The sequence below is a fragment of the Netta rufina genome (assembly GCF_964035555.1).
Source record: "Netta rufina genome assembly, chromosome: 1".
In the NCBI taxonomy this organism is placed as follows: Eukaryota; Metazoa; Chordata; class Aves; order Anseriformes; family Anatidae; genus Netta; species Netta rufina.
In genome coordinates this window covers 131,882,225-131,900,953 of record NC_140123.1, presented here as the reverse complement: position 1 = coordinate 131,900,953, position 18,729 = coordinate 131,882,225, and the positions used below count along the sequence as shown (strand labels likewise).

The 18,729-nt window shown below is 37.6% G+C and overlaps 1 protein-coding gene across 1 annotated transcript in view; it reads left to right on the top strand.

Annotated features, from left to right (window-relative positions):
- ITPR2 (inositol 1,4,5-trisphosphate receptor type 2) overlaps nucleotides 1–18,729 on the top strand; it is a gene marked incomplete at its 5' end in the record, with an annotated part of 269,840 nt that overhangs the window by 136,861 nt on the left and 114,250 nt on the right. The window contains 3 exons of the mRNA XM_084290744.1: nucleotides 8,580–8,770; nucleotides 9,601–9,743; nucleotides 11,743–11,851. Of these exons, the coding sequence (XP_084146870.1) occupies nucleotides 8,580–8,770; nucleotides 9,601–9,743; nucleotides 11,743–11,851 (443 nt within the window). The remainder of the gene's footprint in view (nucleotides 1–8,579; nucleotides 8,771–9,600; nucleotides 9,744–11,742; nucleotides 11,852–18,729) is intronic.

The window sequence follows — 18,729 nt, the reverse complement described above, 5'->3', positions numbered from 1 at the left end:
AAGACTGGCAAAAGTTCATTCTTAACTTAAATTTTTGTGAACAGGATTTTAAAGTCTTCAGCCACAACTGGAAAAACAGATTTTTCAGTCTAGTTTCTATAGAATTTATAGAGTAAGTTTTTCCTCAGCATCAATCAAAACTGAGTAGAGGCAGAGACGTATAGAAACTGGCTAAATGCTATAGTTGATGCAATTTTTAAGAAGCTTTAATAAATAATGATAAAAAGTATGAGAGGGTCCCGTAACCGTCTGCAGTATCTGTGGCACTGTAACAATCAACTCTAAATTTAGATTTTGGGATAGTTTTACAGGGGTATCATCTAACATTTTAGCCAAAATACCTCATTAACTTTTGTGTGAGTGAGAATAGTAGTTGCCTAAAAACTTAGCAATCTTCAGATGTTTTATTTGTTGTGCAAATGATTTAATTATGGATCCATCTGGTAAGAGAACTTTGAAAGCCAAACATGTTTTATTTCCTTTATGCTACAGCTACTACAGTTTCAAATAAAGCTCTAGTCCCACAGATCCTTTTTTGTGTGTTTAACACTTCCTTTCCTGCTCCCCTCTGGCAGTTCTGGAAAGAGTCATCAGTAAATTACTTCCTTTAGGAGTCTGAGGAAAGAGAGGAGAAGTAAGGCAGGTGAGAGTGTTTTTAAGACCAACTTTGGATGCTTCTAGACGGCTCCATGCCTACCTTTCTATGGAGCATAACCTAAAAAAAAAAATAAATAAAAAAAAAATAGAGCTTGGAGAGGTGTTTGTGTTATCTTATAGAGACAAGGGTATTTAGAGTCACCTGAGCCTAGTGCTGAGACAGCCAAGCTGAACTTGTCCCCACAGCAGCAAGATGGGGAAAAAATGTGGGTCACTGTAATGAAGATGATCTACTGTGTTTTGTTTTATTTGTTCATTTAAACTATGCCCTAATGCTGTCCTATGGATCCAGCCTTCTTGCTGCTCTGGCTTCCCACGCATGGGATCCCACTCTTGTCTTGGGTATTGTCAAGTGTGGAGAGTGGATCTGAGGTGCCCGTGAAAGGCACCACCATGTGTCCTTGTCCTCCTACAGGACTTTCATGTCACCAGCAGTAGGGCAAGCAGGCTGTGTGTCATCTTGGGGTGCCATGGGACTGGTAGCCTCAGAGGTGGCCCTGAAAGCACACTTTAACATGCAAGTTGATGATTTCATTGTCCATATCATAATAACTGTTTAAGGATTCATTATTGGTACCGATATTGAATACAACTGGTACAATTGTATCATATTAGCAAATTACCACAAATTTTTATTTGGTGTTTTATTCTGCCAGTGCAGAAAGGGAGAAGAAGGCAGCTTTCGAGGAGCCTTTTCCAAAAGAGCAAACTAAAGAAGTGGAAAATGGAGTTTTATACATCCCTGTATAAAAGTTGAGGTGGCTAGCTGAGATTTTAGACTTGTGTGATATTCAGTATTTTAGACATGTTGCCAAACTTGGCTTGCCTTGGCTAATTGAGTAGGCCTGTTCTGCTCTGCTGAAAGCTTTGGAAAAACTACCCCAGTTGGAGGTATTGATGACTTTTAAAATCGAGGCCCTTGTAATTGCTGTGTGTACCAGGCTCCTGTGTCTACTGGGTGTTCCACCAGCACAAAGTGGTGCTCTTTGAGCAGGCAGAGGTTTCTTCCATAATGCAAATAGGCCAGCCTTTCCTTTCCTTTTTTTATTTTATTTTATTTTTTATTCATTTTGCCTCTTTTTATGGCTGTGTATATGGAGTAGGTTTGGATTTTGGCTAGGAATCTGTGAGAACTTTTTTTTTTTTTTTTTTTTTTTACCTTGAGAGTCTGTCAGCTTTAATGTTAGGTCCTTCATGTTTCACAGCAGGGTTTAAAAAAAAAAAAAAAAAAAAAACCTCTAGAAAGATTTTGCCAATATCAGAGAGATAGAGTATTGGACAGATTTACGGCAGGGACCAAAGACTTTTGATGGAAAATAAATGTAGTATAGAGTTGAAAGAACAAACATTTTTTTTTGTAGTAGTAGTAGCCCTGGATTTAGAAATGAATCTCAGCAGGAAGAAAGATCCTACACAGATTTCCCAAGATATCAATGATCCATATAATAATGCACTTTTAAAAGACCCATTTCAGAGCAAGTTTAAGCAATGTACATTCTGCTCAGTGCTTACTACTTATGTTGCTGACAGGTGGATATAAGTATTGCCTCAAGAGCTTAAGATCATTACATCTGTCTTCTTATGAGCATTGTAAGAACGTACATTATCTTCCAGGTCAACAAAAGGATATGTTGCAGAAGCTAATTTCTTATAACCTTGGTACTTCAACTCCACTTGACCACTAGGGAAAAACTTCATAAGCTTTTCAAGCTTCGCTTGCGTCTTTTTCTCCAGGCAGTTCTCTGCCTTCGAGTTCAGCAAGAAGTATAGAGGCTTGCTTGACTTTTTCAGCAGACCCTTCTGTGACTCCAAGAGATGTGGAACACAAAGATACTAGTGCTCATCAATTTTTTATTGCCTAGTAAACATTTGGCTACAGTTGGATGAATTAAAATAATTACAAAATAGTTTGTGTATAGTAATGCTTCTTGTTCTTGGACTTCTGAAGCAGATTATCACATTAACAAAAATTAACGCATTTTACATAGATCACTCTCTCCATTTTCTTTATTATAACATAGCACTGAGTTTTGCTTTAAAAAATAATCCAAAAATAAGTGATCAAAATAGCGTCTTCTCACTGGCAAAATTGCTACACATGGAAATTGTTTAAAATGTCCGCTGATCTTTGTGAAAACAGAGGAACAAAGAAGACAAACAGTTACATTTATTTCAGATGAATTCATTACCAAAGGACTTTCAGTTCCTACATTCTATAATCTTTGCAAGATTGAGAATGGTGGAGGCTAGAAAGTTTGCCTTTAAAACCATCTGCTATCTTCCCATATGGTCAAATTGGGGAATGTCACCTGTCCTTAAAACTAAAGATCTGGACTGTATATCTTAAATGCTATTGGAGAAAGTTCTTTCTCCCAGGGCTGACCAGTCTTCTAGACCTCTGCAAAGAACTGCCTTGGCCTCTGAATAAGCAGTAATTTTTGTACATTCACCCCTAAGCATCAGTTTTCTCTTCTATTACAATGTTGAAGCACCTCAGTGTACTGAGCTGCATGCTAGATATATCTAGTTATATTAGAGTCTTTTCTCTGTAGTATCCATTAATTTTTTCCCCTATGTTTTATACAAACTGCATCTTCCCTCTGATACTGTGTGTGGATATGAAGGATGCTTTCTGTAGCATGTGCATGGCTGTGTTACCACCAACAACAATGAAATAACTGTAATTTCCCAGGTGAGCAAACAGTGGCAGATAGGAACCCACATTTTGTTAGACTATTTCTCTTAGTAGACCCTTTAAAAAAATCTGTTAGCAAGCCGAATCACATTAGTTGTTGTCAGATAGTACTCTAGGATACTATGCAGGAGAAGCAAAAAGAGTATCCGTGTTTCTATGCTAAAAAATTTGAGACAAGTTTTGTAAGAACTCTGTTTCAGAAGTTCAAAACTGTAACAGGTACAGAGGAAGTACTATTAGGGTGATCAAGGGAATGGAGAAATTGTATGACAAGAAGGGACTCTATAATAGAGTTCCATGCTTTTTCCATAGCAAAACAAAGGCCTGTATTATTTCTCTTCAAAAGTACTTAGGAAGATAATGGTCACGAAGAAACATTTTAGCTAAAGGATAGTACTGACCCCAATAATCAGGATATAAAGTATGTTAGGCTTCAAATAACCTAAATAAAGTTAGATTGTAAATGAGAGGTTTAGAACCAACTTTGGAAGGATGTCCATGATCAACAGGCCACTAGAAAATGTGGAGAGGAGGGATGTCAGAAAATGCAGCTTTGTTTTAAATGAAGCTTAATACATTTTCAAAAGGGATTAAAGAACATGGATTGTCTGTAACGAGGAGAGCAAATGATCTAAAGGGTGAAGTCCATTCTAGTTATGTTTGTTCTCCAGTTTCACCTCACTGCTACCCCTTTAAGGGTGTACAGAATCAAAAAAACCCTCCTGTGATGCATCTTGACCATTCTTATAAGTGCTTAAAAAACTTTTCCATTTCCCTGTCAAATTACAAATAGGAAACATTAAACATGAAATAACATGAAATCTAGGTTATGTTTTCATGCTTCTTTGGAATTACCACACTTGTTTTAATGTCCATATTGATGAATTTTCCTAAAATATTTTTTTTTCAGCCTTGAAAATACTGTTTCCTTTCCCATTTGAGTTTTTAAGTCTTTTTTTTTTTTCCATTTTATAAAAAGCTAGACCGTCACTTTCAATTTTTAGTTCAAATAAGATAATTATCCTGTTGTTACTTTTTTGACAGCAAGAATAATACATTGCAGATGAAAAAACATATTTTATTCTATTTTAACTGTTTGTGTTTCCTTAATTGCAAGAAAAATTCAATGATGATCTTTTTACAGACTGATAAATATTTTAGCATAGATTTTTTGCTGGAAAAAAACATCCAAGTGAAGGGTACAAGATTGGCAGGCTTGTGTCTTGTCTACACAAAGCTTTTATTTTCCTTAAAAAGTCATGCTGTTGCTAGCATTAGTGTCTCTCCATCCAAATGTGTTTGTTAAGTAGTCAGTAAATGATTAAGAAGCTGGAGGGACTGATTCATGGAGCAAAATTAATTGAACTATGTATACGTTGCTCTGTTAAGTGACAACTGGGAGTGTGGGAGAACATGAGAGCTGTCAGGGAGTACAGGAGCGGTGTAAAATGCAAGTAGAGTAAGGGACTCACAGCTAGGTGCAGCTGTGGGTATTTTGTGACCCAAATTGTATGTCCCACTCCTCCTTGAGGAATTCTAAGGGGTGAAACTCCTGTGTGTCCCCCATAAAACCTACATTGGGGATTGCTTCAAGTAGTACAAAATATATTAAATACCGTGAAGCTACTAAGTACTGTAGCACTTTGCAAATACCACCAAAGCTACTAAATACTGTAGCACTTTGTAAATACCACCAAAGTTAATGGAGTGAATTTGTGAAATAGGCTCTTCTGCTTCCAATTTCTGTGATTCTGTGAAGAGACTTACATGCAGGTAATTCAACAAAATACAGCCCATTTCAGCCCTTCACTTAGCAGCTGGACAATGCTCTTGGGAATTCTATAGAGCCCAGATGGCTCATAGAGAGAGGTCTGAATTTAGGTACTTGATTCTCATTGTTAATATTCACCTTTTCTTTTGGGTCCCCATCTCACAGTATGGTTTCATAGCTGAAACAGGAAAGGGGAGGAAAGCTGCTGGGGCATTAAGTATGCCCAGAACCATCCAGCACAAAACATTAGCCATGGCCTGACTGAATTTGGCGTACTGTGTTGCTTATCCTTTCTGCTGGTACTGTTTGCTCAATTGTCTTGACCCAGCTGTAGTTATTGCAAATAGAATTAATTGTGAGGGAACATCAGATAGAGAGTTAGTCATGCAAAAGATTTCCCAGCAAATCATTTTGTTCTGGCATTGGCAAAACAGCATAGTATATTCAGGGTGTGACTAGTCCTGCACAGAGTGCCTAGCTGGGATTTAGACAGTATATAAGCAGGCACTGTGACTCCACTTCAAGGCAGATTTCCAAATTAGTTGAAGACATGTTCTAGTCCATCATGGTAAGTATCCTGCTGGATACCTATTGTACCAGTTTATATACAGGCATGTAGCATGCTTTTTTCCTAAGTTCACCAGCCAAAGAAGGACAGAATTTTGCCCCCTCTTATCTCCTTTGTCTACCAGCTCTACATTGTAAGTTTGAGTTCTGTCCAAAAGTATTTCTAAGTGGAACAAAAATAAACATGCTTTTAAATATTTTATGTTCATACTTTAAGGGAGATTGACACATATTGAAGAGGAAAGCAGCCTACAACACCTAAATTAAAAATAAATATTTATGCTCACATTTGTTCATCAGCTTTCCAAAATGTAAAAATATGCTTCATGTTGTTTTAAATAATGAAATGTGAAACAAATGAAAGATAAACTTTCTACAAGCTGCAAAGAAGTAAGAAGACAAAGGCTTTGTTTACAGCTTAGACTTCAACAGTGCCCTTTGACAACCAATACAAATCTTAATTACAAATGGAATTATACATATAAGAACTGTTTTCAAAACAAAGGAGTATTTTTTTTCTCTCTCTGGTTTTCTTTATGATAGTTTTAATTAGCTGCAGCTCTTTGAACAATCATAGTCCTTGACTGCTACTCAGACATTGATGGAAGTTGTTAACTTCAAATGGCATCGTAGGACTACAGAAGTCTGGGTTTTCCTCTGAACAGCATGCTCCCCATTGCTAAATTTATTCCTGGGTATATCAGGATTCTGCATACATGCCACTCAGTTGAGAAGTAAGCATTGTCCAATAACATTCTAGTGATTAACATTAGGACACAATAAATTGCATTAATAGGCCACAGCACCCTAACCACCCTGGCAGAACTTTAATGGACTTCTTTAATAAAGTAAGCAGCAACAGGGCAAATGTGTCTTGAAAAACAATCCAGTCAAGTAACATGGAAAACAGTCATTAGAAATAATGGCCAGCCATACATAGTATTTTCCTCATGATAATCCAGAACCTTGCCTTCAAAGCAAGTAGAGAATGGGAAGGAAAAATCAGCTACTAGTGTCGAAACTGCTGTGCTTCTGATGATGATGATTCATGTACGGTTGTTGTGAAACATGTCATCCCATCCTGACCTAAGCAACTTTTTTTTAGGTCTGTGTGGCAAGCTATTTAAAAGAAAGTGCTTGCCAGAAATAGAATAGGAGAGCTTTCTTCCATCCTAGTTAAGCACCCTAATCTGCAGTTGAAGGCTCCGGTCCTGCATCAGGATACACCTTCACAGGCACAGCTGAGCCAGGGACAGGAGGGGCACCCTGCACCAGTGGGAGGTACTCAAAGGATGAGGATGCATGTGACAGCATGCTTACTGTAGTCTGAGACTGGGGGTTGAGTTTTCACAGCCAATTTTAATTTTATTATAAATGTTGGCATTACAGTGTAGTATCTGGGAGTAGGGAAAGTTTCTGGCTGGGATCTGAGACTCACTGTGCTTGGCAACACACAAGCCTTCATTCATCAGAGCCATATACATGACTTTGTGCTTGCATGTACTCCTGTTGGTTTTGATGGATATCCTGTTTAGGAAAGAAGGGCATCTGTTGGCATCATGAGTTCAGGACCTAAAGTTTTAAGAAATGGGAGGGAGTGGTGGAATATTTTTGAAGCCTTCCACTTCTATGCAAAGCACTCGTGTTAGTGCAGAGCAGCAGGGAAATGCCGTAGAGAAATGACGTGCAGAACTTCAATATGGGCTAATGCTTTTTAAAAAGCATTTCAATAAGAAAAGAAAAAGTCAGTTACTATCAGCTTATGGTAGAAAACCTCAAATGAACTGTTTCCCCACTCAACTTCTCAGTTTATTAACCATAAACTGTGCTATGGAAACTAAATGAAAAGATGTAGAATATAAAGCCTAAAATAAGCCTTGTAAATGTGACCTAATCTTTCAAATAGAGGTATTGCTGCATCAATCCGTTGTTTATTTTTTGAATTTCAGACGGCTTATTCTTAGAAGAATCTCACTCTGATCTCCAGTGAAATCTATGGTTCTATGGAATGGAGAGATGCAGCTAGTACAAATATATTCATAGAGGAAAGGGCAGTTACCTTCTAGCATTGTCTTCCAAACTTTGTTTTCAAATAACAGTTCACTATGCAATGGTACTTTAATAGTGGATGCACTGTAAGAATTGGAACAAGTTGTCCCCCATTTTTTCCCTAATACTCTGTCTTTTGTTACCTCCTCCCTACCCCCAAGGTCTTAAAATAAACAAATAAATAAATCACACTATTGATCTGGATTTGGCAATTGTAGCTGTTTATCAGTTATATTGCAGTGATGTCCAAGAATCCCATAGCTTAACAATGCTGGCTGTGTAGGAAACTGAAGGAAGAGAAAAGAAGAGATTGTCTTTCAAATTTAATTTGTATGCTCTTGGTTTCTCAAGGACTTTGCAAGAAAAATAGGCAGAAAAGCAATATACAGCACTTGGGATAAATTGACTAAATGTGCATATGTCGACTAAGAAGAAGATCTTTCAAATTTACTCCTGAATACAGGAAAAACTAGCTGTTGAAAAAACAATACGCATTCTTTTTGTTACTCTTATTAATATTTGTGGCTCTGATTTTTTATAAGTTAGTAAAAAAAAAAAAAAGCTTTAAAAAAATAAATGTCTGTACCTATTAAAATACGTTGTGGAAATGATCCTCATCTCATTTTAAGTGGTACAGCTCACTTTATTTAACCAGAGTATATCTGATATTTACCAGCTTAGGTTTTGATCTGTATTTTAAAAACCCACTGAAGTGAAATCCCAACCCCCATTCCATCGTCCCCCAACTTCAAGGATATTAGGATTTTGCATGCCTTGATCTGCAGAAGATTTTGAAGTTTTTCCCACTGTAAATTTCTTCTATTTTTCTTCCTCATAAAGCAAAGAACCGTGGGATTGCAATTCCAGTGGATTTGGATAGCCAGGTCAACACCTTGTTCATGAAGAGTCACTCTAACATGGTACAGAGGGCGGCGATGGGGTGGAGAATGTCAGCCCGCAGTGGACCTCGTTTTAAAGAAGCTCTTGGTGGGCCTGCCTGGGATTACAGAAATATAATAGAAAAACTACAGGTACAAAATAGCAAATGGCTTGGGTGCTAGTAATGGCGGTGCATTTGTCTAATATGGGCCAGGTGGGGAAAACATCAGAGAGAGACTCATTGCATTTGTAGTGCTGGATTACAGTGAACGTTGTACTTCTAGGTGGGAGGAACAGAGGACTCAGCTCTTCCTTGGTGTCTGTTCAAAGCGAAGCCAACACTCAGGGCCTTTTGATTCATGATCTGAATTCAGAAGTAGGTAGAGAGGGGTAGGAAGTGTGTTTTTTTTTACCCCAAAGTGATCCATAGAGAAGGATCTCCTTTCTGCCTTGTCATGGTCACATGTCATTGTCCTGTTTGGGGTGCAGAGGGAGGTACTGGGCTTTGTAGGTGCCATTATGTCAGGTTTGTGTCACTGGAGTTTACGTACGAGATGAAAATCACCTGTGTGGTTAAATAACATCAAGTGCTTATGGACTAAGAAAACAGTGGAACCCAGAAAAATGGAGGAACCCTACATACCCAGGAAGCAACACTTCAGGTGATATACTAACATCATGTATACATGTATGACAAGCAGTGTTTTTCCAGCACATCATCATCCTGACTGTTCCTGAGTGTTTCTGAGGCATTACTAAAGAGAAATTTGAAAGAGAATAGCAACACGAATAGTTATGGGCACCTTCCCCTCCTCACCCAGTTTGAGGAGTGACATGGAGAAAGGAATGAGGTTGCTTTACTGTAACCTGGGCTAACAAGTGCCGGAAATGGGTTGCGTAGCCCATAGTATTTTTCAGCTCCACAGCAACTTTCTTCTAGTTTTGTAGGTCAGCTGTAGTGACATTCCTTTTTACTTCCTAGGATGTAGTGTCCTCCTTGGAGCAGCAGTTCACTCCCATGATGCAAGCTGAATTCTCAGTGCTGGTTGATGTGCTGCACAGTCCAGAGCTACTTTTTCCTGAGGGGAGCGATGCCAGGATAAGATGTGGTGCTTTCATGTCCAAGTAAGTGGTTTACGGAGAGACCTATTTGCTTCTTTGGAAAAGATGACAGGGAGTTAAAATTTTCAACAGCACTCGCCTCTGATTTTCAACAGCGACTTAAGCATATAGGAGTCTTGAGTTCATATTGAAAGCTTAAATTGAGGTCTTTGGCTACATGTTTTATGGTTCTTGGAGATTTAGGAGTCTGGAGAGGAGTGGGGAGAGAGGTTTACTTGACTTGTCTGCCTAGAAATTTAATCTTAGTAGCTTGTTATGATTCCTTCAGGCACAATCTACTTCTGTTTTCTCAGTGGGCTGCTTTTGCTATTAAATTTCTTCAAATTGACAGCAGAAACTTGGACTTCCCATGGTAGAATCTTCAAGAATTCATAATGAAGTAGGGTGTGCAGTGCTATTTTTTTGATAAAGCAGATAAATCTTTTGATTTTTATTTTAAACTGCCAACAGCTCTTTCTAAAATATATTTCACTGGCACCTTATCTGATCCTGAATTATTAGATGCTTAATTTGCAGTTTGTGCATTGAAATAAAGATGTTCAATATTTTTTAATAGTCCTCTAGTGAGATGCCCTCTCTGCCCTTGAGAAACTCTAATTTAAACAGAGGTAATGTGAGGGAAACGGACACATTAGGCAGCTTGCCTGTTTCCTTGGCTTTCTGCATCTTCTGCAGAGGTAGTGTTATAACAATATAATTTATATTTTTGGAAAAATGAAACTAAATTCTGAGCTTGTCCCATCCCATCCCCTATGTCCAAACTCGTGTTCAAAGTCAGCACCAAATGAAGTCTAGGGCAGCTGAATGTGGCCCCTGTAATGCAATAAACAGCTTTCTCTTGTATTTAATTAACTTCCATGGCAAAGAATGTTTTGCAGGATTATGCAGGATATTGTAAGATAAAGATGTAACTCTTCACAAAATATTGTTAATACTGCAGGCCTGAGAGCAGATTTTTTTTGAACTCATAGCTCATGAATTTGGTTAACATGACCATGGGAAAGTCCTGCATGGTATTTCTACTGAGTCCCGGATGGCCTTAGCACACAAACTCAGCAGTAATTTAAATATAATTGGTTCTGTTGTGCTACAGATGATGCAATGTCATCCCTCCTAACCCTGCTTTAGGTGTCTGTAATTTAGGATTGTTAATGGGTAGCCACAGTGCCTTTGCTGTGTGCTGGTCGTAGGCCATAATATGAAGAACACTGTTCTGTCTACTGTAAGTCAACACTGGTACTGAAGGAAAAAAAACAGTCTAAGGCCTTCAGATATCTTCCTCTCTTCTGTTTTCACAGTAGCAATACAAGGACTTGCTCTGTACAGAGACTGAAAGGCTTCTTCTGGCATTCTGCTTTTTCTGCTTAAGCAGATTTAAAACTCAAACTCCCATCATAGTCTTAGTAGGAGGCAGAAATATACCTTGTTTTCTGACTGTAAAACAGTCCTGTAAAGTTGTGTGAATGTGTAAACAACGGTTATGTTTCATCCAAATAACTGCATTTCTGAATGACTCCATGTAAAGTTTTAGGAATGCTTTGGAGATTCTTCTGGATCCTTTTGAGTGGATGCTGTTTGCTAATTATATGATAAATATTATTATAAACACCACTGGGGTTGGAAGTTGTATAAAGGCTATAGCTTTTAAAATTTGAAGAAGTATGGTGAAGACTAATTACCTTTAAATAAACGTTAAGATGAATGCATGCTTATCTCTAAATAGATAAAGAAAGGGTGAAAGAGCAAGTTTGGATCTTAATCTGCAAGCATTCAGGAAAAAGTGGATGTACAATTCTGCCTTCTGTATGGCAAGAAGATATACAAATCGTAACAAAAAACAACACATTGAAAGTCCCATTTCCTTTTTTAATTATGATTTCTCTTGTCTACTTTTATTTCCTTGAGGAAAAATACAGCGACAGGTGATTTTTGCATGAAGAAATTGTAGCATGGCTTAGTAACAATGTGCAACGCTCTTTAAGGTTTAATATTTTACTTTAAGGTTGATTAATCACACAAAGAAGCTAATGGAGAAAGAAGAAAAGCTCTGCATTAAAATTCTTCAGACATTACGAGAAATGCTTGACAAGAAAACTAACTTTGCGGAAGAGGTACTGCTACCATTTTACTATTAAACATAGAACTAATTGTGTGGTATTAAAATGTTGGCTCTAGGAAAGTAGCAGAATCTGACGTTTTCAATTTCTTACATGTTTTAAAGATGATGTGGTGTCTCAGAAACAATGTGGCAAGACAAAGTAAGATTTAAACAAAAGAAACTATGTGCCTTACATGGATAATTTTGTATCAGGGACTCTGCAAGAGTTAAAGCAATAAATGAGCAGCAGCAAGTGTTGGTATATGTGATCATTATGTATTAAGTATCCTGTATTTCTGGAAACTAGTCCTTAGGTCTGACATCTGACTTTACGTAGCATATAATCAATTGAAAACATAAGTTTTTTTAATTACAAGTGTACAGTTTTTCCCCATTGCCTGTGGTACCAGACTGTTGTAATGCATTTACTTAAGGATCATAAATGTGTGACCAAAATATGTAATGTTCAAACAGAGTTGCCAGTTTTATGGAGAGCTGACATAGTCTGTACTCTATAAAGTGTCTAATTTTTTGCACCTATTAACACTCCTCCCTCTCCTCATGTTACCCAGTTTTGTCTCACAAAAAACTTTTTCAAATATTTACTTCACTTTGCCTTGTGCCTTTGCATATTGATAGCTAGATTCAGATTTATATCTCAGCTGTCCCCTTCTAGAAGTTTTAAGCTTGATCCCTGTACATTTTGTGTGGTTTCTTATCCATATTTCTTAGAATTCCCCCGAATTCTTTCAGTATTATTCATTCTAAAATGTGAATCACAGAACTATTACCTAATCTTTCCCTGCCATTATTTTCATTTGTTCACAGCTGACATGTTTAGTCAAGTATGTTCATGGGTTTCACTTCATTTTGAGAAAATATGCTGATCACAACCGAGCATCACACTGTTTCACTGTCTTAGGCTTTTGCACTCAAATATTTTGACATGTCTAAGTAACAGTGCTCATTCATACTATTATACCTGGCAAAATTATCCGCCATTCATATATAAAAGCTATGAGAATTAAGCTTGGTCCTAATCTAACGTGGAGAAAAAAGTATATATATTTTTTTGGTGACTAAGATGTCTGTGCCTATTTCTGAATGTATGAGACTTACTTTTCGGTTAAGTGTTTTGGTCCAGTCAAATGATGTGATAAAGTAGCAAGACGCTCTCTTCTCTTTGTGATAAATGAGCCATATATTAGAAATGTGAAACATTCACATTGCCTTTGTTTTGACTGTATACTATTTGTTTTGATTTCAACATATGGACATAAGAACATGTCACCCAGGCTAGACAGGATAAAAGAATCTCCATGCAGAACAGTGAAATGAAGACAAAGGTGAAATAGCAAAACATTAGCCTTTCTCTATACAGAGACAACGAGAGCACACAGAGCAAACCAACCTGCTCTTCATCTCCTGTAAATAAGCTAGCTCAAAGAAGAATGTGGTTAGGCCTGGGCAGAAAGATGTGGGTGGTTTTTTTTAATGTTATGACAAGAGTTTCACAGGTGAAGTAGAAATTATTCTTAGTTATTATTCTTTCCTACTCTGATAGCTTTCTGGGTCCATAATCTCACTGCATCACATTGAAAAACCTACTTGCTTTTGTAACTGTATGTTATGAAGAACTGTGCCAAACCTCTCCAAAACAGTTGCGTGACCCATCAAAAGTTAACAGTATCTCAGAACTACGTGGGGGAAGAAAAGCAATGAGCAATGCTTCAACATAGGACTTCTAAAAACAAAACAAAAAACCTTTCCTGTTCTAATTGCTCTTTGTTCCCAGTTGCGGATGCTGATAAGCTAAGATTGAGTGAGGCCACCAGAGGGATTGTGCTCCATTGGTATGTAAGGACACTTCACCCATCCAGCCCAGCCTCTGATTCTCAGGAGATGATGTCAAGAAGTGTATGCCCAGACCCCTCTCTTACCTCTACCATCTCAGTAGCGGCAAGGGCATGATGGATGGAAGAGCTGTTTGGGAAACAGAATTTCTCCTTCACACTGTATCATGAATCCCATAAATTTTACATGTGAGGCACATAATGAGTCAGTGCAAACAAATAAATGAGTAAACAAGCGTGTATGATTTGCAAACGCATCTCTGGCTTTCTACTCTTATGAGTCATTGTTCACAATATGGCCTTCAAAATAGCAAAAATAGCACAATGAATAGCCTGTTGAGCATTTCCAACTTTTTTTGAGCTGTGATGTCAATGCCTGCAATGTTATTTGTGTTATGCTGATACTAAAAAAATAAAGTAAATATTTAACAGTAACACCAGAACAAAGCTACATAGGGACATGTGATTCTCCGACAGAGAGTCTGAGTTTGTTATTCATCCATCATAATATATTTTGTGTGATAAATTTGACAGAAATGGTAAACCTTTGCTACTGCAGACTTTATCACAGTAAGAAACCTGGAAGAAATAATGAAATAAGATTTCACCCTCTCTTTATTTCCTTTTACTTCCCACAGTTAAGATCCAGGTCTAGGAACCTGGCCTTCTATTGTCTTTGTTTTTCGTTTGGCCACTTACCTTTCATTTGCCTACCATTTGTTTTGTTGAAGGAACAGTAGGAAAAGACAGCCTTAGGAGCTTATTTCACTATTTGTAAACCTTTTCCCAATCCTTCCCACATCCATTCCCTCGAGTCAACTTTATTGTTGAGCCTCCCTCTACTGGTGTATTTCTGGGCTGTGCTGCTCGTGCTTTCCTGTCTCCATCCTTAGTTGTACTTGGTTTGCCTTTGAGGCAGTGCTTGCTTGTGCATTGTTTTGCTTAGTGCTGCAACATCTGATTGTGTTAGGAATGAAAGTTTAATTTCAGAAGTTTGATTTAAAGTATATAAATGGCACATTAAAGCTCTTGGTCATTGATTGGCTTTCATAAGTAATTGCAGGTGATTATCACATTCTCCCTGGAGTTCTGTGTTAAGTCCTAGTCCTATTTGTATTGATTAGGTAACTAACAGGAATGAAACTTGATCTACAGGCTCTCTCTTACCTCAGACTCTTCCAGAACTGTGCTAAGGCACTTGGGTGAAGCAGTATGTGGAGGAAGTCGACAGTTATCTCTTCCTATACTATGGTATAGATAAAAGTATACTTTAGATTAACTGTTTAAGAACAGAAACAGGAGAGACTGCAAGGAATACACTTGGGCTAGATCCATTCCATCTGTTTTTGTTTTTTATTGCTGGTGGGTTTTATACCCATTTTACAAGAACAGAGGGAACTTAGTCTAGAATTTCTGAAAATTTTATTCAAGTCTTTTTCTTGACTTTTGCCATAGTGCTTTATTTCAGTTTAATTCATCTGTGAATGCTGACTGCAGACCTCAGAATATGTGTTTCAGAATATGGAGAACATTTCCAAAAGCATCTGAGAGATGTAGGCCACAGATAACACTTTGTAAATGACTAGAGCAGAGTAACATTATCTCGCTGCCCTGCTGAAAGCAACTGTCCCTACAACAGTGCTGGTGGGCTAGGAGAGGTGAGTGCTCCCAGCTGCTTCAAAGAGAGTTCAGAAGCTTAATTTAAACCCACCCTCAGTGAATTGGATGAAGTTGTTGAACTCTGACTAAAGTGTGCTCTTATAGCAACATCTCAGCCCACTCTGCTGACGTGTTAGTGCATGTACATGTTAGGGCATGTACAACCTTCTGATTTCCCAGTTGTTCTTAAATGAAGCCAACATCTCTGGGAAAAAAATACTCTCTCTGATAACATGCATATTTGACAAGTTTACTGTAACATTATTGGCTGGTCAGAGTGTTGATAGATCATAGTTCATAAGAGAATATGGCAGAATCCAAGGGTGTATATCCTGCCAAATGGTAGTTCCTAGATAAAACATAGTCATAAATAGACTGAACGCTTCAGTAAGGGTTATTTGTGCTGCAGAAATTTTTATACCTCTTTACTGCTTTAGGTGTTGAACTACAGTATAAATAATTGAAAACTTGCAGTATTTTTTAAGTGTCAGCAGAACAAAGACTAAGTAAGCTGCTTAATTGTCAGAAATACTTAGTTGTGCTTCTCACTTTGTTTTTGTTTTTTTTTTTTTTTTTTTCCTGGAAAAACTCCTGAAAAATATTCTCTTTATCTTAATACATTTGCACCAGCTTTATGATTTAAAATCATAGAATTTCCATTAAAACTTCCAGTTTGGATTGTTAACATTTCTGTATTCCACTTTAGTTCTGAGATGTAAGTGAACCTCCCCTCTTCTTTTTCAGCAACAGCACCAAATGTACATGTGAAATTTAGTACAGCTTCTTTTTCACTACAAACTTCCCAGATGTTGCCACTATTGACTATTGGTCATTTTGTGCCAGAACATGTGTCTTTTCATGTGCAGCTGTTGAGAAAGCTTGAATGAATTTTTCAAAAGGAATAAAAAGTCCCAGTTCATGAATGTATTGATCTAGCAGTCAAGCTGAAACCAGTGGGAGCTGCAGGTCTTTTTCTGATGGGAAAAATGGTCTCATTGTGTGCCTTAGAAGCCAGCAGAGGTTTCTGGGAGTCATTGCAGTGTCGTCCCACTGTTGCAGTTCCTAATCAAAGACATTTCTGAGTTACATTGCCTTCTATTCTATTACCTCATCCTTTCAAAATGGTTTTACTTGTTTGCACCTGTGAATTAGACAGCATTCAGATAAATAACATATGTAGGTAAAAAAAATAAGTGGGTAAATAAGGAATGTTTCAGAACATGAGGGCTTGCTATAATGTATTATAACTTAAAAGGACACTTATTTTAAGTGGAAGAAAGAACAGGATGTGAAATACCTTTATTTGTGTTACTACTCACATTTTGGGTTAGTGGCACTACAAATGTTCTGAAGTGTCGTATTTACTTTTTCACCAATTTTGCTGTCTGCTTTGTTTTTGATCATATAGGAAAATGACTATGCACAAGCCTGATTTTTTTTTTACCTGTTATCAATATTCTCCTTACGAAGTTCAGAGAAACTGTAATGTAATATGGGGTTAGAAATACTATTGGAGAATGTTTAAGCTCAATGCTGTTTATAACAATTCTTTAAACAAAAAAAAAATACATTTGAGGTGGTAAAGGGTATTTTTACAGTGCCTTGCATTAAAACATCTTGCATTAAAACCTTACCTTAGGAAAGCAGCCACAGTTTGGAAGGATCTGGAGGTGCAGGGAGGAAAAGCATTTGGTTAGCTTTAGCTGTGGCAGGCTGGTTGCTATGACCAGTACACGCTTCTGTTATGGTCAAGAAGCTACTGTTCTGAATTTGTCACAACAATTATGTGTGGCAGAAAGTTCAAATACTGGTGGGACAAACCCCTCTGTCTGTATGAGGGTTTACATGAAGGCAGTGGTCTGTGGTGGAACCTAAGCCAGCACTGATTCAATGCAGTGGAAGATTCGAGCTTTGCTATTGCCATGAATCCTCTGAGCCAGTAATTGCAGCAGAAGGAGTGTCAGAGCATTCAGATACACAAGACTAAACAGTAAATGTGGTCAGACCCTTGAAGTGCGGTAATTCCTCATTATACCCATATGCTGACATTTTACAAGCCAAAGAAATAAAAACCTACAACAAAACAAATTAATGCAGTTTCACTCTACCCCCTCTCTCAGCTGGAAACTGGAATAATTAAGCACAGAGATACCACAAAGCAGGTGATGCTGTTGTTTTTACTAGCTAGGTGTTGTTAGCCTTGGTATTTAGTGCCTCAGGCCATCAGCCACTAAGGCATATTGTTACTGCTGCACATTTCTGGTGCTTTGACACAGCATAAAATAGACTAATCTGAAGTAAATTCCCTAATCTTAGTGGTAATTCTGTAATGTGCATTGTTCTGGACCATCTCTAGATATTCTACTGACTTTCTAATCATCAACATTTTATAGAGATGTATTTTGATTCTAGTGCAAGAACCTGTAAGTGGAACAACTCAGGCTATGCAAAGCATGACTTCTTTTTAAGGGACACTTTTTTTCTGTAAGTCACGGGCAGCAGGCGTTTGATCCAGATTTGGACTGTCATCTGCTTGTGTTTGGAGGGATGTTCAAAGCCCCTTGACTTAGGCCAGTTGTGAGGTGCTTGTTGTGGTGTGTGTAGAGCGTAGTCTCAAGCAGAGTGCATTTTGTTCAACCTGAAGAGGAACTTCAAAACTGAAAGTCATCTATCAAGGACAGGTAGGAGACAGCATTTCTAACCTCTTCTGAAGTGTAAAGTCATGACCTAGTGAAAGACAAACACTTTAATCTGCTGTGGTGAGAGTGAAGCACATGCCTTCTTTACAGGACTGGGTGCTTTGATTTTGCCCTCTCTTTAATATGTAATTAACTGTCACCATCATCCAAATATATTATCTCTGGAGACTTTAAGGTACTTTTAAATCAGCTGATAGTTGAGTGAGCAGCGGTGTTCACTGCTTATCGGTATTTATTTTTCTTTCTTTCAAAACCTTTGTTTTGCATTTATTTATTCATTTGTTCTCCAAATCTTAAACAAATCTAGTAGCAGGATACCAAGACTGAGAAAATTTGTGATTGTAAATACATTTCCTTCTAAAGACCGTAGCCTCCCAGCAGCTCATATTTATCACATTTTCTTTTCACAGAATATGATATGTTGTTATCCAGATTTTTTTTTCAGAAATGTTAAGTCTGAATCTTAAATGACAAATTGTTTTAGAACTTGTGTCATCTGCCCTTCTCACATATATCCTTCCTCTGAAGGAGCATCTGATACTGTAAAATATTTTTCTGTAGATACTGATTTAGACAGTATCAGACAAAACAATAACAAACTAGAGTAGCTTTTCCTTGCTTTGAACTTCAAATGTCCAACTTGTGCTCTGTAATTTCCCCTCTGCATAGCGTTTGTGACA